The 25,352-nt window shown below is 34.0% G+C and overlaps 1 protein-coding gene across 2 annotated transcripts in view; it reads left to right on the top strand.

Moving 5' to 3' along the window:
* LOC118199622 (uncharacterized) overlaps positions 1–23,564 on the top strand; it is an 88,774-nt gene extending 65,210 nt beyond the window's left edge. For both annotated transcript variants that reach the window (XM_035371515.2, XM_035371514.2), the window contains exons 9-11: positions 8,817–8,892; positions 9,090–9,186; positions 21,522–23,564. In XM_035371515.2, coding sequence (XP_035227406.1) covers positions 8,817–8,892; positions 9,090–9,186; positions 21,522–23,210 — 1,862 coding nt within the window. In that variant the 3' untranslated portion in view covers positions 23,211–23,564. The remainder of the gene's footprint in view (positions 1–8,816; positions 8,893–9,089; positions 9,187–21,521) is intronic.
* The last annotated feature ends 1,788 nt before the right edge of the window (positions 23,565–25,352 follow it).

Here is a 25,352-nt window from a genome sequence, read left to right as displayed (position 1 = left end):
TCGTCGGCGCAAATCTCGCCAAGCAAACTTTGTTGGCGACAACATACAGTATACACATAAAAAATGTTAAGAAATGTTAGTTCTAAAAATTTTTTTTTTATTTTGAAGGAATAAACATTTTAATGCCGTTTAAAATTTTGTAAAAAGCCAATAAATAAAGACAATAAATTTGTCAAAAGACATTAATTTAAGAATTTACTATGCTTTCATGGTTCAACACCCTGATTCGCCGGTTCATATCACGTGATCCCAAGTGATTCATCTACGCTACAAAAATCTAATTCTCTCAGTAATTATCTACATTAATTTCAAGTTAAATCATGATTTGGAATATAAGTTTATATGCAAATTATTTCAGTTCGTACAAATAGCTTACTCAGAAATTACAGTGGGTACAAAAAGTATTTGCACACATACATTTTTGTTCACAATTTATAAGAAAATGCATTAATCAATACAAAAATTGGCATTTAAAAAATAGAATAAGCCTATTCATTTAAATTAATTACAAAAAATACAATAATATTAATAAAAAAACATTTTTTGCGACAATATTAAAATAGCTTATGTCAAAAAAAGTATTTGCACACTCAACTCAACTCTAGCAAATTTGCATTTTATGCTATTATTTGACAGTCATCCCGCAGTAAATAATATATGTAAGACGACTATAAAAGGAGGTGTTGTCGAAACGTTATCAGTTGATTGCCGATTCAAATTGTAATGGCACCTAAGAAATCTGAATTGTCGATTTCATTGCGAGAAAATTTTTTTTTTCTCTACGTGAAAATGGCCTAAGTTATCAAGAAATAGGTAAAAAAGTAAATGTTTGCTTCTCTACTATTTAGTATGTTATAAAGAAAGAGGATCTACATCAAATAACTTGCGTTCTGAACGCCCAAAGAAACTTTCACTGCGAATGAAGCGAAAAATCATAAGAGAAGCATAAAAAAATCCATTTGTTAGTGCAATTACTTTAGCCAATGATGTCGCTTCAACATCTGGAGTTCAAATCTGTGCCCAAAGTGTTCGAAATGTCCTGCACGATGCACACATTTATGGGAGATCACCAAGGAAAAAACCTCTCCTAACTGAACGAAACAGACTGAAGAGACTTGAATTCGCTAAGGAATATATCAATAAGCCAATCGATTTCTGGAAAAATGTCATATTCTCCGACGAGAGTGAGTTCAATAGCTTTAAATCAGATGGCAGAAAATTAGTTTGGAGAAAACCTTGTGCTGCTTTTCATACCAAAAATGTGTTACCTACAGTTAAACATGGAGGAGGTTCTGTTATGATTTGCGGGTGCATGGATAGCAAAGGAATTGGTAATTTGTGTTTCATTGATGGGAATATGACAGCTCGAACCTATATTGATGTGTTGCGAGATAACTTGCCACAAAGTGCAATAAAATTGGGTATCAGTAATTCGTACTATTTTCAGCAAGACAATGATCCCAAGCACACTGCCGATATAACTCGTATGTGGTTGCTTTATAATGTACCCAGAAAACTTGCCGCTCCACCACAATCACCAGACTTAAATCCTTTGGAAAATCTGTTGAATTCATTGGATTTAAAAATAAGAAAAAGGAAGATTTCAAGCAAATCTGCCCTTAAACAAGCCCTTATTGAAGGGTGACCGAATACTGAGCCTACTGTTACAGAAAATTTAATTAAATCAATGCCAGCAAGATTACAAGCAGTAATAGATGCTAAAGGCATGCATACTAAATATTAGTTATTTGAAATTTGCTTATATATTTTATTTCTTTTGCACTCGTGCAGGTGTGCAAATACTTTTTTGATACGAGATATTTTAATTTTCTATAAAAAAGCATTGTTATTTATATTATTGTAATTTTTCTGTTTGTTTTGGATGATTAAACTTATTCTGATTTGGCAATACCAATTTTTTTATTTCTTAATGCTTCTTTTTATGAATTGCAAACAAAAATGTAGGTGTGCAAATACTTTTTTTACCCACTGTATATAAAACCGCGGTGTTTTACTTCACTATTGCATTCTCTTTAGAATGGATGAATTTAACCCTTGACTTTGCCTTGGGTGAGCGATGTGATTGCATCTTAATTGACTTTATTACCGCGAATGGTCTTAGGGCATAAAATTTAACTTAAAAATTCTGTCTAATTGTGCGCAGTATTGAAAGAAACAATCAATCTGATAAGAAATGTCTGCGACTTGTTTTGAAAATGAGGCGTAAAAGGTTACCAGCGAGGATATTCCGTTTGGCATCCGTTGTACCATTATTGGCGACTTTATCGCCTGCGCCGGCAATACGGAAAAGTAACATAATTTTAAAATGAGCATATCTTTAGAATTTCCAATACACAGTTTTGCGCGCTGGAGATAATTTTCTCCCCCGTGGAGTGCTGCCATTGCTCCCTTTGAAATCGCTGTGTATTTTAATCAAAAATTCATTAAAGCTTTACAAAATATGATACAAATAATGAAACAAATTCTAAATTTGGCCTTCCAGATGCAAATATTCAGGTGGAAACGTACGTTATTCAAAATTTGAGGGCTCTAGGTACCATTGTTTTATTCCAATACGAGAAACATACATAAGTTTATGCAATTTGTCATTATTTAATTTGTTTAAATATAACACAGGGCGATAATATTTGGGGGCATCAATTTGAATAGTGAATCAAATCAAAATGCCAAAACGAAATTAATAGTCCTGGGAAAATTGCTCCTTTGGACTAATGAGTCTAAATAATTAAATTATTTAGGCTGTTCAAAAATTCTCACCAAATTTGTTACCTCAAGAACTATTTATTACTCGAAAATAACTATTTATATCTCTTTAGTTATTTAAGACTCTACAATAATTAAATAGTTCTTTTATTCATACTCTCAAATGATGAAAACAAAAGTTACACTTAACTGTCTAAAAAGAACAACATCATAGTATGTTGCCATTCTCTGGAACATAAACAGTTACAAAACATAGATAATAATAATATGAATAGATAATGAATAAAAAACCTATAGAGTAAAGAAAACGATTACATCTGCTTGAAGCTCGTGCAATATTACTCAGAAGCTGCAGTTACAAAAAAATATAAACAAAAATATTAGAGTCAAAATATTGTTCATAGGCTTTATTTACATAATATACATACTTTTTATTAAATATGCCCTGCTGTCAACGTTCTGTAAATATTTCCCCTTTTTCCTTCCCCCTGCAAAGTGCAAGTAACATTTTTTTACATGAGCTCAAGTGGATTTCTAAAATTTAAAAATTATGGTGACATTAAATTAGAATTTTAATCCTAAACTATGTTTTTAGTTAAAAGTATGTAAATACATGCAATGTGGTTTGGATACGGTTTCCTGTTATACAAACAGTCATTAGAAACACAAGACTTTACACAAGAACTCAAAAATCTGATGTCTGAAATTCCAAAGCAAAAGTCCAAAGCAAATTGTGGATTATGATGTAACAGAAAAAAATCTTCGAGTCGTCAATTCAGAAAACGAATTAAGTAATATATTTGAAAATTCATGATGTTTCATCAAGTAATGAATCTCGGGGAAAAGAAATCAAAGCCTTAATCATACATTCTGGATTATAAATGAAAAAGAAAGTTATACATAAGTTTATGCAATTTGTCATTATTTAATTTATGTAAACTCATGTCCATAAATTAAGGATAATTCAAAATCAGGCAAAGGAAAAGTTAGAAGCAAAACAAAGTTGACCTATTTGTAAAGCTTATTTATTAAACAAAAGGTAAAGAGCAAAAAAGGATGCTATATGTTTGATATTATTAAAAAAATTAGCGATTTTTTCTGCCTCTAGCAAATAACAAAAAAAAAAAAAAAAAAAAAAAAAAAAAAAAACCTATTTACAAAAAACCAATATTACATGGTTGGTATGATTGTTAATACATTGTATGTCTCCCAGACGATGCAATACAGTCCGTACAACGCCTAGGCATGCTGAGTATCAAATTATCGATCTGATCTTGGGGGATATTACACCACTCAAAAAGCAATGCTCTCCGAAGTTCCGGTAGACATGTAGGAGGAGGTTGACGGGATGCAACTCGTCGGCCAAGCATGTCCCACACGTGCTCTACTGGATCGTAGTCCGGTGAGAATGCTGGCCAGTCCATACGGGTGATATTCTCCGATTGAAGGCATTCGCTTACGATGTTTGCACGGTGCGGACGGGCGTTGTCATCCATAAACACAAATTGTGCACCCACGGTGCCCCGAAACAACCGTACATGTTGTTCCAGAATGACGTCCCGATAGATATGGCTTGTCATGGTTCCAATTTGAACATGCAGGTCAGTTCTGGAACCCAGAATAATTCCACCCAAACGAGCACTCCTGCACCACCGTAACGGTGTCGTTCAATGATGTTTTCTTGGTGGTAACGGGTACCTGAAGCTCTCCATATGAAAGTCAGGCGAGAATCAGACTGCGAGCTGAACCTGGACTCGTGGGAAAACATCACACAAGCCCACTGCTGCGGTGTCCACAATGCATGCTCTCTACTCCAGGCTAACCGCAGGCGACATTGAGTTGCAGTAAGTGGAACGCATCGGACAGGTGTACGAGCATATAGACCGATCTGCCCTAAGCGTCTGTACACGGTCTGTCTTGAAATTGTCGTACCAGTGGCTGAAGAGAGCTGTCGAGACAGGTCGGAGGCTGTGTTCCGCTTGTTTCTTTTGGCAGTAACTGCCAAATACCGGTCCTCATTCGGCGTTGTAACTCTGGAGCGACTTGTGCTGTAACCTCTACTCACATTGCCATCATCTTGGAATCCTGGCCAAAGCCTGGAGATCACACTCTGGGCAATTCCAAGTTCGTCTGGTACTTCTAGTTAGGTAGACCCACATTCCAGACGGCCGATAATTCTACCACGTAAAAAATCATCCAAATGCGTTCTTTGTGTCATAACTATTCGGTTATTGCACTGAAATGCTTATAAAGCGCCTGCGAACAATTTTACTCCTTTGCCTGTATTCCTTATATATCACTCGCTTACACTCTCGTCATTGTGACGTACCATCGGTGTCATCTGGTTACTTCCTGAAATTTGCATATGATTCTTGAAGATGTGTGTAGTGATTTTACAGGTGATATATATAGAGTTCGATTTCCGCGTGACTCCGAATTATCCTTAATTTATGGACATGAGTGTATTATATAACACACGACAATAATTCTGGCATAGTCTGCCATAGTCTAAAACGAAAAAGACAAAATATAACTTGCAAATGTGACCAAAATAAATGTACAGAGATGAAAAACTTGTATCATTTTTATTGGTGGGGAAATTAGTTCAGAAAGATAGGGGGAAAGCTACCTTAGGAAAAATTTTTTCAAGGTAAATGATTTGCATTCTCGTTACCCATGGGTGAAACCACGATAAATTTCCTTAGGACATTCCGTTCACCATGGTTTGATCCTGTTTCCAAGTACCTGTGGTCAGCAGTTTTTCCGCTCGACCGTCAGTAAGCTTATAGTTCTGAAACTTTAGTAGTTCGAGTAATTCTCCAAAAAGTTATTTTTCATGGTTTGGCAACACCATATATTTGTTTACGATTAGAATAATAAAAACGAAAGGAGAAGGAGCCGTCTTTTCGTACTGAGGTGGATTGTATGTCTCATTTTAATTACGTAGGTGGATTGCCTGTTTTATTTTTATTACCAAATCTTTTTTTACGTTTATTTAATGGAGAACCGGACTGAATGATTGAAATTCAAGTAGTCTCACAACATGGTGACTACGCGAGGTGATTTTAGAGGTACATTTTTTTAATTACGCATTATTCTAAAAAAAGAATTGCTTGTTAAAGTACGCTCACCTAAAAGAGGTAATTTTACGAGGCACAGCTTCAGTATAGCCCACCTAGAATTTTAACCAAAAAAAATATTCCCAAGAGCGGCGACAAATGATATGATGTGGTAACTTATACTATTCGACAGCAAGATAAACTTGAGGATGGAATTACGGTTACAGCTAATATAGTAGTCAGTTACATTCATTCTACTTCAATACAAATTACCGCGATATCCATTTACTCATAGTTAAATGCACGTGACAATGTTTTCTTACTTTTACGGCATAGCTTCTCCTAAAATTTATCTCGCACTGCATTGCACGGGGAAATACAACATTTTTCAATTAGAATTGTACAAAATTAACTATCTACACAAACTAGACTAGAAGAGAAACAAAATCTACACAAAATTCGTAACACTATTTTCGGCGATTGTTTAACGCTCAGATATTGTGGAGAATACTGTTTTGGAGATCAGATTTTTGCATTTAGTTATGGATTGCTCTAAACCTGCTGTTAGTGATGTTGTATCGAGAGATTTTAAAGGAAAATTTAAGGGAGTTTTCAAACAAGCGTAAAAGTTTAGGAAAGCCAGGCATTCCAAACAGATATTATTTGTATGAATTAACAAGAGAGTGTGAACTTTTTAGAGGACTTTTGATGGACTGTGGATTATTGAAGGATAAAATTTGTGAAAAATATAAGATACCGTGCAAGGGTGTCTCGCATTTGGAAAAGCCTAGCAAAGGTGAGATTTTCCCGCATTGTTTTTAAAATGACATCCTTTTAACCTTAATAATTTTCATTAATCATTCCTTAATGTTTCTTTCTTTTAAAATCGTGTATAATAGTCGTAAATTTATTTCTATTATCCACGATTTCTGGTGAAATCAAGATGGCCGCCATTTTTGAAACACGGAGTTTCGTCGAAAATCTGGATGGCAACTATTTTTCAAAACAACGTGTTCCATGTGCTTTGGCGCCAAAGCAAATTAGCCAAACTTTAGAGGTGGACTATACTGAAGCTGTTCCTTTTACGAAAGATTTTTAATAGTTTGAATGACTTATTAAAAACCGAAGATGTTGGGGAAGAAAACATTAGATTTAATTTTGGTAATCGGCGTAGAATTTATTCTCAGCTATCTGAAATAGTTCAGGAAATTATGTCCTTATTATTAGAAGATAAAGATGATAAAAAAACATCAAAATGAGTATGCCATAAGAGAAAAATATATAGAAAATTTCGTAAAAGCAGATGTAAGCTTAGAAATGTGTCTATAATTTTTAGAATTGAAAATACCGTCGATTCTTCGCCACTGAAAAACCAAAAGCTAAAGTTACCGAAGATCGAACTTTTAAAATTCGATGGGGAAATATAAAAGATTGGCTTTCTTTTCTGGAGCCAGTTCAAAAGAATACATAAATATAAAAATATTTCAAAAAATGATGTTTCACTACTTATCAATTCAGTTTATGTCTGAAGTCTCTACAGCTCGCGACACAAGCAGTAAAATCGCTAAACACTTGTATGTTTAATTCAGTTTATGTCTGAAGTCTCTACAGCTCGCGACACAAGCAGTAAAATCGCTAAACACTTGTAGGGTTTAATCCTAGTATCCGGTGCACACGGGATTTGGCTACTTTTTGGCGACTTTTATGATGAGCAGTAAAAACGGGACATATACGATAAGTAGTAAACGGGTATTCAAAGAAATATACATAGTATACTATGTATATAGTGTACTATCACTATATATACATAGAACGTTCTTTTGGTAATTTTTGGTGTTGGCGATAATTTTTAAAATCGCGCCAAGGCTGCACCGTATACTAGGATTTTACCCACTTGTAGTTAAGCGGTCCGGGACTAGAATCCCGGCGAATGGGCTGGCTGTATGGAAGCTTTCGTGGTTTTGTCCATGTGTAAAGTGTATACGAGCAAGTTTCCTTTAGAACGTTTTTCACGAAGGCATCCATCAGGCAGATAGCCCTCGAGTATTTACCATAATCAAATAAACTATATCAAAACAATCTGACACTTGTAACTCGATTTACTTTCAGTAACTGCAACTGGTGTAAAATAGATTACTAATTTGATCTTTATTTACTGCACCTCATTTTTCCTACACATTCAATCCGCCTTCAACGCATTTATAATCACGTAGAGTATATATTGTCTGTGTCAAGCTAAAATAACTGCAGTATAAGACACCATGCCACAACAAAACAACACCACAACTTCGTGGCTTAATTTTTCAAAGATTAAAGTTTCATCAGCTCTATTTAATTTTTCATTTTAAATTATCACGTGTTGACTCAAAATGCGTATCTATCAAAATGCGTAAAATCTTTTGTTAACTTTTCATTCATTACTTTGTAGTTTGTTGCAAGACCTTGGCGACTTTTTAACCCTTGGCGACTTTTTCAAAATGGAGTTTTTGAAAATTATGGATGTTGCTGTTTAATAGCGTTGTAATATCCGACAAAACACATCATTTATCTTCTAGTGTCTTCTAGTTTTGCTGTTTAATAGCGTTGTAATATCCGACAAAACACATCATTTATCTTCTAGTGTCTTCTAGTTTTATTTTAGTGATATCAAATGGCATTGTCCTATATGGAACAAAACATAACTTTATTGAAAAATGTACAGTCTAATTAATAGTTATTAAAATCCGTGCAAGAGTCCATTCAAAAGCCTTTGTCTAAACTTCCATTCATAAGCCCTTGTCTAATCTTCCCTTCCGTGAATTAAGTACATTAACAGCACCTTTTATTTCAGAAATTACAAAGGAAGTTATAGGTGATTCACCCTGCATATTAAGATGCACAATGTATTAAATGCAAGTATTGCCGGATACAGCGTATAACACCAGCGATATCGCGGCAATACTTGCATTGATTGATTAAATTACATTCTTAAATAATTCTGCTTTTAAATGCATTGATTTCCAAGAAGAAGATTTTTATTTTATTTCTTAATAGGTGCTGGTAAAAGTAAAAAGACTGTTCCTCTACGTCAAAAATCTATTGGTCTGCTAACCAAAAGGGATCGGAATAGGTAAGCAGTTTATAACAAATACTCATTGTCACTAATCGAAACATAAATGAGAGGATTTGTTGAATGTGTTTGATTTATTTTGTTTTATACGAGTATGCATATCTCTATACTTCATAGATCTTTTCATTGCAAATGCACACAGTGTGTGTATTTAATACTTACGTAGGTTTCAAAATATGTTTTGTATCTTTTTACAGACTGAAATCTTGCAAATCAAGTTTCGGAACAGCGTCTTCTGCATATCATAACAGCCCGTTTGTTACTAATAATGCTACAGATGTGTATCCCACAGAAGTAAGTACCCTATCTCTGCATTTATGTCCGACTTCTTATCTGTATAAAAAATGTCACAAATCTGTTTACGTATTGTTGTGGCTTATCTAACTTGTCTGAGAGTAATATCAGAATATGGCCATGAAATTAATGGTTTCAAAGAGTGCAAGTTGCATCTCTTATTTTTCAAGAGCCTTGAGAATCGCACCCCCCCTCTTCCCCTACCACCAACCTCTCGAGAGAACATTCGGCTCACCGCATGTTTGGAATGCCCCCATGCTGCACAGACACTATATATTTACAAACATCCACACCTCCTCCGAGATTTGAACCCGGGCCTTAGGTATATGAGTCAGAGTTGCTAACCACTTTCCCGGTTGGGCGGGCGTTTAATTTTTAAATAACTTATGTTTATGGTTTTAAATAACTTATGTTTATGTTTAAATGCTGTGTATGAGTCGGTTTCTCTTCACTAGTACATTTAATGAAGAATTGAATTAAATGTATTTAACGTCGCAGATTGCCTTGAAAGATAAATTTACTTCAGCATGAAATTTAATTTGAGATTCTTAATCCCTTAACGCACCAATAAAATTTCAGAAACTGTTCTTTTTCCCGCCAATTTTTACTTCCTTGTAAGAAGTAAAGAAAGTATTGTAATCGCGAAAAATTTCGGGTATCGTATGTCAATGAAAATATCGATTTTCACCGCTATCGAATGCAATTTAAGGTTTCTCGTCCTTGACATGTGTACATACGTCGAATTGCAGAAAGGATTTAAAATTGATTCAGAAGAGATTTTTTTCGCGACCTTCTGTTCGTACGTATGAATTTCGCATAACTCAAAAATAAGTACCCTCAGAACCTTGAAATTTTGTATATAGGGCTGCTATGACATGTAGTTGTGCACCTCCCTTTTTGGTTGCCATCGGCTGCACCAAATATGTGTATATATATAGATACCCACCCTGCTACTCGGCTCCGCGAGCTCAGTATTTTTACTTCTTTGTATGAAATAAAGAAAGCAATTTAATAACGAAAAATTTTGGCTATCATATTTCAACGAAAATGTCCATTTTGACCGCTGTCGAATTCAATTGGAGGATGTTTTTACGTGACATCTGTACGTAAAATCAGAATAAAGGACAATTTTTCCCGAAACGAGTTGCAAAACGGATTTAAAATGGATTCAGAAGATATTTTTTTATGATGCCTTATCTCGCATCGTACTTATCTCGCATAACTCTAAAACGAGTAGCCTAAGAACGTTGAAATTTTGTATATAGGACATGAATGTTTGTAAATGTATAGTATCGGTGCGGCATGGCGGCACTCTAAATATTCGGCGAGCCGAAAGCCCTCTCGTGTGGACTGCTGGGAGTGGAAAGGGGTGGGAGACCCCCGTGTCCCTCCCCCGGGGTGCTCTTCTTCGAAAGGTGGAAAATAGAAGGTGGAAAATAGAAGTTCAACCTCTATTCGGAGTAGGCTCTGGAAACCATTGTTCCATGTAATATGGACAAGACAAGACCAACTAAACCTCTTTTAACTTCGGTCTTTATTTTAATTCAAAACTGCAGCGGGTACATTCTGTTGCATTCGTATCTAGAAGAATAAAATTCTTTTGGGCGCATTTATTCCGGTAATCAATAATTGAGTTTGGTTTACCCGAATCATTTCGGTTGAGTGCATAAAGAGGTTAAATGCATGTTTTTTTAAAGTACTAAATCTGAAATTTAACTGATCTTCTAATTAAATAGACAAAAGTATCGTGGTAAACTGCTGTTCAGATAGTTTTATCGCTCCCGATTTTAATAGTGAATGTATTTACTCATGGCCAAAATATAATTATTGCCATATTTATTGTTTCTTTAAGAACGTAAATATATAATATACACACGCTTGCTAATCTACCTGACTCGGTGACCTCAGTTTCTAATTCTTATACATTAGTAAATTATGCATTTTTTATTTTAAAAGTGATTGATTTCTGTTGCTTTTAAGTTTCGTTAACGTTTTATGCCTTTAGTTAATCTGCATGCAATAGTTGTAGAATTATCAACAGTTTGAGAGTTTAAACTATGCTAGGCCTAAAGAGGCTAGACACCATTGGTTTACATCTGAAATTCTTAGTAGCAGAAGGAATTAAGTCAGTTTGTGCACCAACTTCACAGCCGTTTTGCACAGTGTGACCAAACAGTAACTTTCAGTTTCGTATACACCAAAACATTTTCTCTTCTTACCCGCTGGCCGAATGGCTTGTTTTTGCATAGAAACTAATTGTAAATGTTGTTTTTTTGACTGTTTTTAACTATAGTTGGTGTTTTAGTTTTTTCTGTATTTTACAATTTTTAGTGAATATGTTTTGAGTCTTTATGCATTTTTCCTTTCCCGCGAAGTGAGAACTGAATTAGTTGAACCAGAAATATATCTGTAATGAAATTCGAGGAAATAAGTTTAAACGAAATTGCAGTGGTAGTGTATAGTTTAATAGGCAGTCTACATCACATACAAGTCATATAGTGTCTACATCTGATATTTTTCCTTGCTTGCTGTATATATTGGCGCTCATTTTTGGCTTATTTAGTTACAGCAAATACCGTGTATGTGCAATTCTTAAAAACGCGGCAAGCAGTGTGCGATTCTGCACTTCCTCCCAATTTCGCACCTAATCTTCGTCATTATTAAGCACTTTTGTTTCATAAAAGTTCTAGTATAAGCGTAATTCGGTTAGCAGATTGTTGGAAAAAAATGTTGAGGGAAAAAAAAAAAACCTTTACTTCGTAAAAAAAAAAAAAAAAAAATGGCGTTCAAAAAAAAAAAAAAAAAAAAAAAAAAAAAAAAAAAAAAAAAAACTAGCAGGTTGCTGTAGCAGAGTTGGTCGCCAAATTTTCGCCAAAAAGTCGCCAAGTTATCATAATCCGAAGACTAACCCTAGGCAGTTATAAACATTAATTGAAGAAAGCAGCTAACATGTAGAAAACAGCGATTGGCTTGAAAACAAAACCAGCTGGCCTATGGCAGCGGCCATCATAGGTCGTGACGCCATATATTCTGACGTTTCATGGCTTCATTCTCATTGCATGGGATACACGAAGAAGGCTTACTCCGTTTATTCTAACCTCCTTGAATTAAACATTTTTATCTCCAGCTCGCGAGACTTTGTATCGGAAATTCTAAAGATATGCTGTTTTTAAATATTTTGTTATTTTGCCGTTGAATCGAATTTTACCTGGCGCCGAGAATCTGATATTTAAGCCATCTTAGTAAGATAACTGAACACTAATATGATAACTTAGGAAGAAAAACTGGGGGGGGAAGTATGCTAACACTTAACGCTGCATCGGTAATTCTAAACGTATGCTGCTTTTAAATTTTTTTAAATTTTCCTGTTGAATTAGTAATGGTGTAAGTGCGAAGAAAATGATGCTTGGTAATAAAGCTAAAAAGACCAAACAAAGGTTTTGGGCAAATCTTACTCTAGCACTTTTTATCATACGTGTATCGTCTCAACGCCAATTATGGTTTGCCAGTGCTCTGATAAGTTTGCGCAGTAAAAGACTTTGCGTTGCCTTTCGAAAATTTCGAAATTTTTTTCATCGTTATCTTAAGTGTGAGAGTTCTGTTGTTTTAAATCATCATAATTTCTAGCCAACCTGTATTAAGTATAATTCAGATTACGGAAATACGTGTAATTTAATAAACCGAAATAGGATTGCAATTAAAAAAAGAAACATGCTAATTGGAAGTTTATGTTAATTGTAAATTATTACTGCTTAATCAGTTCGTGTTACAATTACTTTTATAAAAAGCTGATGACTTTTGTTTGGGGTGATGACTGACGCGATTTTTTACAGGGTTAGTAGCGGTCCTTATAAGTCCTTATATTTGAAAATAAAATATAAAGGCCCTTATAGGTGCTTACTTTTTCTTTAAAGCCCTTATTTTTTTTTGTTTTTAATGCTTATTTTTTTGCTTTTAGTGCTTCTTTTTTTTTTTTTTTTTTTTTAATGAACGCGCTATTTTTCCCGGTACCAAAGCCGAAACTAAATAAACAACTTTTCTTCCTAATATGGAATGTCAGATGGTGAATCATACTCCCGGAAATAGCTTTTCCCCTTTCCCTGCATTAACATAACCTTTGGTATGCACGAAGAGTACAGACAGGTGCCCGTCGTTCTATTGGTCAAAGAAATGCGAAAGCAGTAGAAAATTCCTGTACATTCGGCATTCTTTTCCTCCCACCCAAATACTACACACGTTTGAATTTCTATCAAGATCTTAATAATTTGCATTCTTGTTCCGCTTGGTCAGTTCATATTCGTGTTTATTATGATCATTATGCTTATATTATGAGCATATGTATGAATGTTTATAATAACATAGTTGCAGTAACTGCTGAAGTATAGTAAACTTTCAAAAATGGTTGTGTTTTAACACACATTAGCTTTCTAAGGAATAATATTCGGAATGGCTTAAATAAAGGGAAAGTAATCGAATAGTCAAAATAATTTTGTTTTTTTGGCCAATACATTATACAGTACGAAGATTGGGAGGTTCTCCGATAATCTCGAATGTTGAAACTATTACAGTTCGCTGCAAAACAAGCAACGGACTTTTTTTTTTTTTTTTTTTTTTTGTCACTTTCCAATCTGGATTGAATAGGACTAAAAGCTCTGCGGTCTACCAACCCAAGCGAAGAATGATTGTATTCCGGAAATTTAACGCCGTCTGTTGAAAATTAGAATGAAAAACACCCCAGTTATTTAGTTCTTTATTCTCCCAATACCGGCAGTTGTTGATTCCGATTGCGTAATATCACGTAGGGAAGAATTACGGCGCACGTATTGCGCAATAACGCTTGCGATATTTTGCAGAGATAATTAATTTTGATGTTCTGTCAGAGATTTGTTTATGAACACTTAAAAGAGTTTTACTGTGCTTGCTAAGCAGAATATTTTTCAGTTCCATTGGTTTATTTTTATATGATGCGCATATCGAAATGTCAAAAGCATTTATTTAGCGGAAAAATTTAAAGAGCGGCTACAGTCTACCCCCCCCCTCCGCTCTTTTTTTTCAAATTGTCCGAATATTCGCCAATTTCCAAGTATGCGGGTTAGTTAAGCTTTTACTGTTAAAGGATGACTGCATGAAGCAAATTTCTGTCTTCTGATTTCAGAAATGTTCCTCTTTTTTACTTAAATTACTTTGCTTGCAATATCTGTTAAGGGAAAACTGATATACAATGAAAATTTAGAAAATGTTCAGAATTTAGATTTAAATTATTTAAATATCAATATGAGTGGGAAAATAAATTGTATTTATTATTAGGTTCCAAGTGAATACAATAAATATGCCTTATTATTATTTATTTTCTCTAGTTTGAACTGAAATTTCATCATTAAATCTTGTAATATAGTTTAGTTCTGCATAGTTTTTTTCCCTCTCATTGTAAACTAGTTCTGTAAATTAAACTGTTATTTAAAATTTAAAAAAAAAAAAAAAAAAAAAAGTAATTATTTTCCATGGTTGAGGTAATGCTTATTCTCTCTTGATAAATACTGCATTTCTCATATTTTAAATTACAAGTCTAATTTTTAAGGTTATGCAGTTGTGTATAATGTAATTAGACAGATGCTTATTTTTTTTTTCTTAAAATGTGCTTGAAAAGTGCTTAAAGGTGCTTATATTTTTAACTAAAATGTGGCTATGAACCCTGTTTAATAAAAGTTTCATGTTTAGAAGCGCAGAGAATATCCTGTGCCATTCATGAAGTTTCCTTCTCTTTCTTCATTTTTCTCAATTTCCATTGCAAATTACCACAATCCTTTATCTCTTTCTAGAGTTTAATTCTTAATTCCTTCTTAATAATGTATCTCTTTCTAAAGCTTAATCCTGTTCTACACGGCTTTTATTGTCTGCTAGCCCTCTAAGCGGCAAGGCCGTATATATACGGCCTAGAATATTTTTTGTGATATCTGTAAGAACGTATATATACATGCATATACATACGTGCATATATCAAAGAAATTAAGGCAATATATCAAAAGAAAACAAATACAAGTATGAAATACCAGGAGAGTTTTTACATTAAAATCAAAACAATAATTTGTTCTCGTAGTAGTTTTGGGAAATTTGTGCTTTCTTAGCGAAAAGCTTGGCCGCTTAGAGGGCTAGTGTTATACGATCATCTAGCTCATCATTCTCGATAACTTCTTTCGTATCTGACAATCCTTTGCTCTTGCAGTTTGTACCATTTCTTTGGCTCCATTTTCAGTCGATGAAAATCTTTGAAAACAGCTGATTATTCCCCGTTACATATTTCGTAAGTGTACATCTATATCGCCACCGAGGGAGTGGCTTCTAGAATGGACCAATCGGTTTTCAGTAATATTTCTGTCATTTCACATGACTTTTGCCATGCTTTAACCAGAATGCTTGAAAATGCTTTGCCATTCATTTTCCTGTACAAAATAATCAAAGCATCTGGATTTCTTGTGAAAATTTTCAGTGCTAGTTAGATTAAATATAAGCATAAATATAAATAGTAGGAGTCTTAACGTTTTTTTTTGCAATTTATATGAAAAAGATGTTCTATAATAATAATAATCAATGTACAGTTTTATTCAAAGTGAACTTTTCTAATTTACATTCCTATACATTAAGTGTTTTAATTTTCGCATTCATTTTTGAACGTATTTCCCGCAAAAGAAATACTCATCAAACAGAATAAATTTATCATATTCACAACTTAATATATTTAGTTTATGGATATATAACGTTTAATGTTAACAATATGAAGCTCATTGGTCCGTTTTTGAAACTCCTCTCTCAGTGGCGATACTAATGTGCACTTGTGAATTATGCTTCCCGGTTAGAGCTGATACCAGCACGCTTAACATAATCATATCATACACTGACAGTATATATTTTGTATCTCACACTTTCAAAATCAAAGAAATGCAAGCATTGAGATAAGAAAGTAGTAGTAGATTCATTGTAACACTTCCAATTATTCCTAGCTTAGTCAAAAAATTATACACTTGAATTCTCTTAATCCACAGGTGTTGGTAAATGCATAATATTCGTGGCGAATTGTAGCTTGAGTCATTTTCTCGGCATAAAGAGTGATAATATGCCACGAACATTAATCCGACTGTCAGTGTGTTACAAGTTTCGCGAAAGTGAAATGTATGACTATTAAATAACTTTATAAAATGAAGGCACTACAAGGTTTTCTACTAAAATGATAGCAGCATTTATACGCCATACATTTATTATTACGAAAAAAAATGCAAAATAAAACGTTAACAACAACATGCGCTCATATGCCCAGTTTCAAAGATGCAATATCACAAGAGCAATAGAAGCCCATTGGTCCGTTTTTGAAACTCCTCCCTCAGTGGCGATACTGATGTGCACTTGTGAATTATGCATCTCGGTTAGAGCTGATGCCAGCAAGCTTTCAGTGTCGATGGATGAAAACTGAAGAGCATATAAATGAAATTCTAGCATTGCACAGATTAAATGGAAACAGTTGAGGCAATGAGTGTACAAAAGTCGGGTTAACAAATCCGCGCTTGGCAAAAGTATATTGTATTACACTCATGTCCATAAATTAAGGATAATTCGGAGTCACGCGGAAATCGAAATCTAAAATAAATATATCGCCTGCGAAATCACTACACACATCTTCAAGAATCATATGCAAATTTCAGGAAATAACCAGATGACACCGATGGTACGTCACAATGACAAGAGTGTAAGAGAGTGATATATAAGGAATACAGGCAAAGAAGTAAAATTGTTCGCAGGCGCTTTATAAGCATTTCAGTGCAATAACCGACTAGTTATGACTCAAAAGACGCATTTGGATGATTTTTTACGTGGTAGAATTATCGGTCGTCTGGAATGTGGGCGTACCCAACTGGAAGTATCAGACGAACTTGGAATTGCCCAGAGTGTCATCTCAAGGCTTTGGCAACGATTCCAAGATGATGGTAATGTGAGTAGACGTTACAGCACAGGTCGCCCCAGAGTTACAACACCGAATGAGGACAGGTATTTGGCAGTTACTGCCAAAAGAAACAGGCGGAGCACAGCCTCAGACCTGTCTCGTCAGCTCTCTTCAGCCACTGGTACGACAATTTCAAGGCAGACCGTGTACAGACGCTTAGGGCAGATTGGTCTATATGCTCGTAGACCTGTCAGATGCGTTCCACTTACTGCAACTCACTGTCGCCTGCGGTTAGCCTGGAGTAGAGAGCATGCATTGTGGACACCGCAACAGTGGACTTGTGTGGTGTTTTCCGACGAGTCCAGGTTTAGCTTGCAGTCTGATTCTCGCCGGACTTTCATATGGAGAGCTCCAGGACGCCTATTGTATGATCACTGGATATGTCTACAACTCGAGGGAACAATATTGATTCGAAAAAACCGGTATGGACAACCCATCACAACTTATCGGAGAAAGCCATTCTATGGTCCTCAGTTGGTGGGCGGGTGGGTCCATTTGACTTTACTGAAAGGGGACAAAGCTTCAAAGAGCTTTAGACCAATCGCAGTACAGACAAGTGACGAAATTTATAGCGCGCGCTGGCTCGAGTTCTAGGAATATTCTCCCATTATTTCACTAACTCACACGCTGCATTTGTAGTTTGAAAAAAAAAATGGCACAAAACAGTATTATGACCAACACGCAGCAGAATATGCTGCTATGTTATCCGTTTTTTAAGGGGAAAGTTAACGCAGGAATTTAGGACTAAGAAATGTAGAGTGATATGGGATACCATGAAAGCAACGGTAAATAGATAAGAGTAAAGCTCACTTCAAATCTTTTTAGAAATAAACAATTTTAAATTCATTCGTTATTACAGTACGGCCGATTGCTGCTGCATTCAGCTATCACACACGCATCAAAATGTTTTAAATAATCTATTCTATAATTAACATAAAATATTTTTTCAATATAAAATATATACCAAAATTATACTAATCTATCCTGTATGTGTGATTAATTCGTATTGTAATTTTTGTTACACAATTATTAATACTTTTTTTTAACATTACATTGCTGTTATTTTAATTTCTTATATATATAAAAACTGCTTATTTAAAATATTCTTCCTTCTCAAAAGATTTTATTCTGTGAAAATAATTAAAAAATAGTAATATTATTTTCACAATGCAAGTACCAAAGTAAAAATAATCAATGTATGACGTATATAGGAAATTGAAAAACACGGGTTAAGATGAATCGTTCTTTGACTTTTCGCGATAATTTAAACTCGGATTTTCGTGCTTTTTTTTTTTTTTTTTTTTTTTTTTCTCAAAATAAATAATCCATTAATTAATTTAGCGCGAAAAAATATTTTCTTTACCCTTACACAAAACGATATTCGCGTTAATAATATTGTAACTAAATGCACTTAGATAATTTCATATAAGAAAATCTTTTATATTAATTCAGATTATTTTATAAATTTATCAGTGTTTTTTTAAATATACTGAATGTGATTTTTTTTTCAGATTCGCACTGTTTCTTTAAATATTTTTCTGCAGTTGAAGTCCTTGTCAAACCAGCGTTTCGACACATTAAATAGAAAACTAATAATAATCAATATCTCTTTTACAATATAAAAATGAGAACTCTGCTACGAACAGTATCTTTTTTTTTTTTTTTTTTTTTTTTAAGTTTGCAAAGAAACAATGATTTTTGAATACTAATGGATTACAAAAGTACTATTCCATGAACAATAAAGAGGGGAAAAAAAAAAACCTTTTTGTCTCTAGCGCGCGAAACTATGCATCGGAAATTCTAAAGGTATGTCTCAGTCTTATAGCATTGTTGCTTTATAGCATAATACAATAATAATACAGTATAATTCTGCTAATAAGCCCACCAGTGGCCGAGCGGTAGAGTCGCTGAACGCAGGTAGTTTGGTCCGAGGTTCGAATACCACGAACGAGCTGCCCGCATCGGCGTTTTCGTGGCTTTCGCCATATGTAATGTGTATACAAGCCAGTCTCCCTTAGAAACCAATTTTAAAGCGTAATGAAATTACACACACACACACCCAAAAAAAAAAAAAAAAAAAAAAATCTGAAAGCTTTCAGATTTTATATTACTCCCAAAAGGCCGGTTTTTTTTTTTAATTTTTTGCGTGTTACCTTTATTTATTAAATATCATGTTCTTCGCATTTAAACCATAAAATTCAATTCAACCGCAAAATCATATAATTTAAAAAGAGCGTATCTTTAGAATTTCCGATACATAGTTTCGCGCGCTAGAGATGAAAATGTTTTTTTTTCCTCTTTTTTTTTTTTTTTTTTTTTTTTTTTCCGTACAATGTTGCCATTGCTCGCTTTGAAATCATTCAGTTTCTTAATCAAACACTCATAAATGCTTTACAAAATATGAAATAGATAATAAAACAAATTCCCAGTTCCAAATTTTGGCCTCTAAGATACCTATATTAGGATGGAGGATTACGTTATTCAAAATTTCATGGCTCTAGTTACCGTTGTTTTATCACAGTGCGAGAAACATTCATACATTTATGCAGATTTCTCATTATTTAATTTTATTAAATATAATACAGCGGGATGATATTTAGTGGCAACGATTTGAAAAGTGAAAAGCTACAAAATGGCAAAACGAAGTTAATAGCCCTTCTGAGCTAAAACTTATTTTTAAAAGTATCACACTAGTAGTAGTACTGCTACTGGAAAAATATTATAAAGCTATTTTATAGTTTTATAATTGTTTTTTAAATTTTTATTTTACAGTAGTGTGAATTTCGCGTAATAATGAACGACATTCCTTTTTGTGTACAGTATTGTTCGTAAGGTATTCAACTGTTAGATTTTAAAATAAACGTAATTCTTGCTGTGCATAAATCGAGTAGAAGCTTATCGGATATCTATGTGTGCTTAATAAACTTATTATCTTCTACATTTTTAAAGCATATAATTACAATTTAAATCTATAATTTCAAGAATAGTATAAATAACCTTTCTTTCAGTAGAAACTGCGTTCTTGTTTTCTGAATGTGGCTCCAAATACTCTATCAGTTCATCGCAAATTAAAATAACCGTAAATTTTGGCAATCTGAAATACGCAATGATAACATCTTCTGGCAGAGCAAAAGTATCAACATATTTTCTATAATCGGTGGCGAATTCTATAAATTCGCACCGATTCAGAGATCTATTATATATAAAAAATCAGCAGCGAAAACATATACAAAGCGAATTCGCCACCAATTCAGAGATCTATTATATATAAAAAATCAGCAGCGAAAACATATACAAAGCCGTTATCTACTTAGTACGTCAACTGCACAACCCTGATTGACGACGCGGCAACACTTTTTTGCGCGCTTTCTACAACTTCCGTACTCAGAGAATATAGGATGTCGGGCACAAGGAGGTTAGACCTGTTTTTCACTAGCAGCGACATCTGGCAGCCCACAACTTGCTGTCGACTCTCGTAGCGTAGAATAACCGTCCAGGTACCCATTACCACCAGGAAAACATCATTGAACGACACCGTTACGGTGGTGCAGGAGTGCTCGTTTGGGGTGGAATTATTCTGGGTTCCAAAACTGACATGCATGTTCAAATTGGAACCATGAAAAGCCAAATCTATCGGGACGTCATTCTGAAACAACATGTACATTTGTTTCGTGCCGCCATGGTCGCACAATTTGTGTTTATGGATGACAACGCCCGTCCTCACCGTGCAAACATCGTAAGCGAATGCCTTCAATCGCAGGATATCACCCGTATGGACTGACCAGCATTCTCACCGGACTTGAATCCAGTAGAGCACGTGTGGGACATGCTTGGCCGACGAGTTGCAGCCCCTCAACCTCCTCCTACATGTGTACCGGAACTTCGGAGAGCATTGCTTTTTGAGTGGTGTAATATCCCCCAAGATCAGATCGATAATTTGATACTCAGCATGCCTAGTTGTTGTACGGACTGTATTGCATCGTCTGGGAGACATACAATGTATTAACAATCATACCAACCATGTAATATTGGTTTTTTTGTAAATAGGTTTTTTTTTTTTTTTTTTTTTTTGTAATTTGCTCCAGAGAGAAAAAATCGTAATTTTTTTTTAATAATATCAAACATATAGCATCTTTTTTTTTTTTTTTTTTTGCTTTTTCCTTTTGTTTAATAAATAAGCTTTACAAATAAGTAAAATTTGTTTTGCTCTTCTAGCTCTTCCTTTGCCTGATTTTGTATTATCCTTAATTTATGGACATGAGTGTATATTGTTGGCATATTAATTTTTATGTTTTCCGTTCTTTTCAATTCGTTCCCTCAAATTTCAATGTTTTCTATTTAGAGAGCGATGGAGCTTGCCGAAGAATTCAAAGGAAATCAGTCATCGTTATCATCGCACAGTACTATAAAATTAGTATATGATGACATTCAAAAATCAGACTCTGTTGATAAATTGTCAAAAAAATCCATCTTAGTAAATGATGATAAAATTTTAAACAGAAAACTTGACGAACGGAAAAGTAGCTTTTCGAAGAATGAGAATATTCGTTCGACAGAAAATGGAATCGAACGTTTGCAACTGAATCTTGATTTTGGTGTTAAAACTTGTTCTAAAGCAACTATCTCTGGCGCAGTATTTCTGCACGTAGTTTCCGAAACGCCAGAAGAATCTATTCGTAATGTGAACAATATAGGCTTTTTACAGGACAGTAATGAAATTTGGTCTGTGAACCAAAAATCACATGAATCTCCAAAGACTGAAAAGTCTGAAAGTGATCCTTCTGATCGTAAAAATAGCCATAAACAAGCAAATTCTTGTAAGAAACTAAACTTGGATGACTACAATGAAGTGAAACTAAATCAGAATCAGAATATTACTCTAAAAACGGACCATGCCAATTTTTGGGCAGAGAGCGAAATGAGTGAGATTGTTAATTTTTCTCCGAACACCTCTGATATGAATAAATTCCAAACTACAATGCTATCAAGCAAACAAAATCGAAATACAGCTCAGAAAAAAAGTTCAGAAAGGAGAATAAATACGGAAGAATCGTTTCTACTAAAAAATGGAGAAAGCTTTTCTACCACAACTGCAATTTATCGAACTGAAAGTTTAAGAACTAGTAATACAAAATTCAAGTTGAATAGTGTCCACAGAAGCCTTCCTCACAGGATAGAAAGTAATAAACTTTCTAATTTGGTTATAAAGAAAGAAGAGGTAAGTGTTACACAACGTCATCAAAATGGCTCAAATAGAAATCAATTAGAATCAATGAAAAGAGAGTTTTCAAAAGGAAAAAGCAAAGTCTCAAGCAGCAGATGTAAAGAAATCGTTGGTTTGACTTTGAAACATCCTAGCAAAAATGAAATTGCTTTATTAGACAATGGTATAACAAAATTAGAACATAAAAACATGTTCATTGATAGCCGAAATGGTAGTGCATTGGTAGGAAAAAATATTTGTATAGGTCATCTTCCTCCTGAAAGTGAGTTTAGCAATTTCCCTAAATGTAATGATGGTTCGGAAGGTAAAATGGTTAAAAAAGTGCGTGTTATGCAGAAGCCTAAATCTCGAAGCAGAAATCGGAAGAACGTAGCTCGCGTGTTGAGTGATTCTACCAAATATTCAAAATCAAATAAGAAATCCCATGAACTTGTTAGAAGATCATCTCTCCCTAACTCCAGCTGTAAACTGGATAGTGGTGAGAAGTATTTTACACATTGGAGGAATAATAATTTGAATTGCACTGAATTATGTGCGGTAGTAATACCAACAGATAACGAAAACGTCAGACAGATTAATTTCACTGAACTTCAGACGGCTTTTCGTAAAACGAGCGGTCTGAAAATTCAAAATAAAAATGATGGTAACATATCTGATTCTTTGAATTTGGTAAGTGCTATAGAGTGCTTAGAAAATCCTTCTCCAACAAGCGATGCTGCTAAGAAGAGGGAAAGCATTGCAATGATTTTAAAAAATAAATCGGGGCATGTGAAAGAAAAAATTAATATTTATAACAAACTAAAATAAAATCTTTAAGTAACTTCATGACGTACCCACTTCTGAAAGACGTGAAACTTCTTTAAAAGGGCAAAAAAAAAACCTTTTCTTCTGAAAGTAAAAATTTTGAAACCTCGTGATAAATATAAAAATATTTAAGGAGAGCATTATCTGTTATATACCGAAGATTGCCAAAAAACACAATGATATTGCAACGATGCAAAAAAAATGCAGATTTTCTAAACACTGAAAATTAAGATATGTTCAATTGAAGAATAAAATTGTATCGTGTATGTCAAGAAGATTGTATTTAACATAAAAATTAGTTCTAGTGTATATATTCAAGATGTAAATATTTTTAACGTATAATAAAATATAATAAAATATCTGAGTAGTTCTTTTATCTATTTAATTGGACAGTATAAATTGAACATCCTTTTTTAATTATGCTTCTTTGACGCTAGAAGAAATTCTAATTAAAACGTAAATGAAAGGTGTCATTTTATATGAGTCGTCTATTGAGATTTTCATAGAAGTTTAGTATAACAATTTCTGTTTACCGAACATGACCTTTACTAAGGCACTACTGTCGCCTTCATGCGACTTCACAAGGCATTCAGAGCTATCAAAGAATATTGAATTTTTTTAGGAAAATGAGAATTTTAGCAGAGAAAATAATCAAATATTTGTTTACACATTTAACTTATTTTCATTTACTTTATCAGGTGACCTTTCATTTGATTTCACAAGTTTATTTATCAGCACACTCAATCAATATACAGATTTTGAGGAGTTGTTCTAAGAGTCTTGATTGTAATGGATGTATTTAATCCTTCAGACCGTCAATAATCAAGCAATTTTTGATAAATTTAAAAACTCTTTCTTTTTGAATTACCTTTTCTCTTAAATAAATCATTGCAATGTAATATAATTGAAAGGTTAGGTTATTTGAACTGTAAATAAGGCTTTCCTCCTAAGGACCCACCAGCGGCCAAGTACGGCCAGTCGCTGAATACTAGTAGTTCGGTCGGAGATTCGAATCCCGAGAACGGGCTGGCTGCATGGGCCTTTTCGTGGTTTCTCCTTATGTGTAACGTGTATTGTAGGAAAACTGTCATTCAAGTGAATTGTAAGAAACTATAATGTAGACTAGAAACTCACAGTATAAAGACTGCCTGTATTCATACCTGGAAAGTCAGTTGCATTTAACAATGTGCATGTACTGTGTAAATAAATTTCGGCAAATTATACCGTAAGACCATATATAATGAACCGATATATAATGTAGGCATAACGAATGTATGAAAGTGCATATATCTGTAAGCAAAGTAATGTAAGGGAGTGTAATATATGTAAATATTTTTGTGTATCAGTAAGCTATGTATAAGTAAGTTATGCAATTTAAAGTAATGCAATATAAATGCAGAAATGTCTAATAAAAATGCATGGGTAACATATATGTTTTGTATTATGAATAAGGGATATAGGATGTCTAATGCAAAGCAATGTATGTATTGGAATGTCTATTTCATGTACTGGAAAATTATGCAGTAAGTACCCAAATAACATGTAATGTAAGTAACCTGTAAGACTATTATGTTTGTAAATATTTGTATCTAAAAAATTAATCAGAATGTATCTGCATGTATCTATATGCAACTGCAAGTATATGTAACCTAAGTTTAAGCAGTGTAGGTAAAATTAAGTAATATGTGAAGCAGGCGTGCCTGACTATATATGTATATAAAAATAATGTAACGCAAGGCACATGTAATATTGGCATATGTAACTGTACATGCAAACTGTATTTATATGCAATCTACAAGTAATGTAGGTATATTTATTGAAATGTACAGCTAAAAACTGTAACTGTACACAAAAGTAATCCAACGCAATGTAAGATTAATGTAATTCAGGTAATGCATATGCATTGTATGCCGGAAATGAGAGACAAAGTCAGTATGTAACTCTGTAAATCACGTTATCCATAGAATATGTTAACCAGCAAACAAGAATGTAATACTAAATATTAACAGCCCTTGTATGGCCATGTAATTGCTCTTTTGAAAGACTCAAGGTTCAAAGGTTCAACTCTAGATATTGGTGGACGTGGCGCTACACCAATTAACCGACGGTAAAGGGGTGGTGCCCACGTCCCCCGTCGCATGTCGC

This window comes from Stegodyphus dumicola, chromosome 12, assembly GCF_044657685.1.
Source record: "Stegodyphus dumicola isolate Sdum_Otavi_A_Nest chromosome 12, ASM4465768v1".
Lineage (NCBI taxonomy): Eukaryota > Metazoa > Arthropoda > Arachnida > Araneae > Eresidae > Stegodyphus > Stegodyphus dumicola.
The sequence above is the reverse complement of the archived record's forward strand: the minus strand, read 5'-3'. Positions and strand labels throughout refer to the sequence as shown.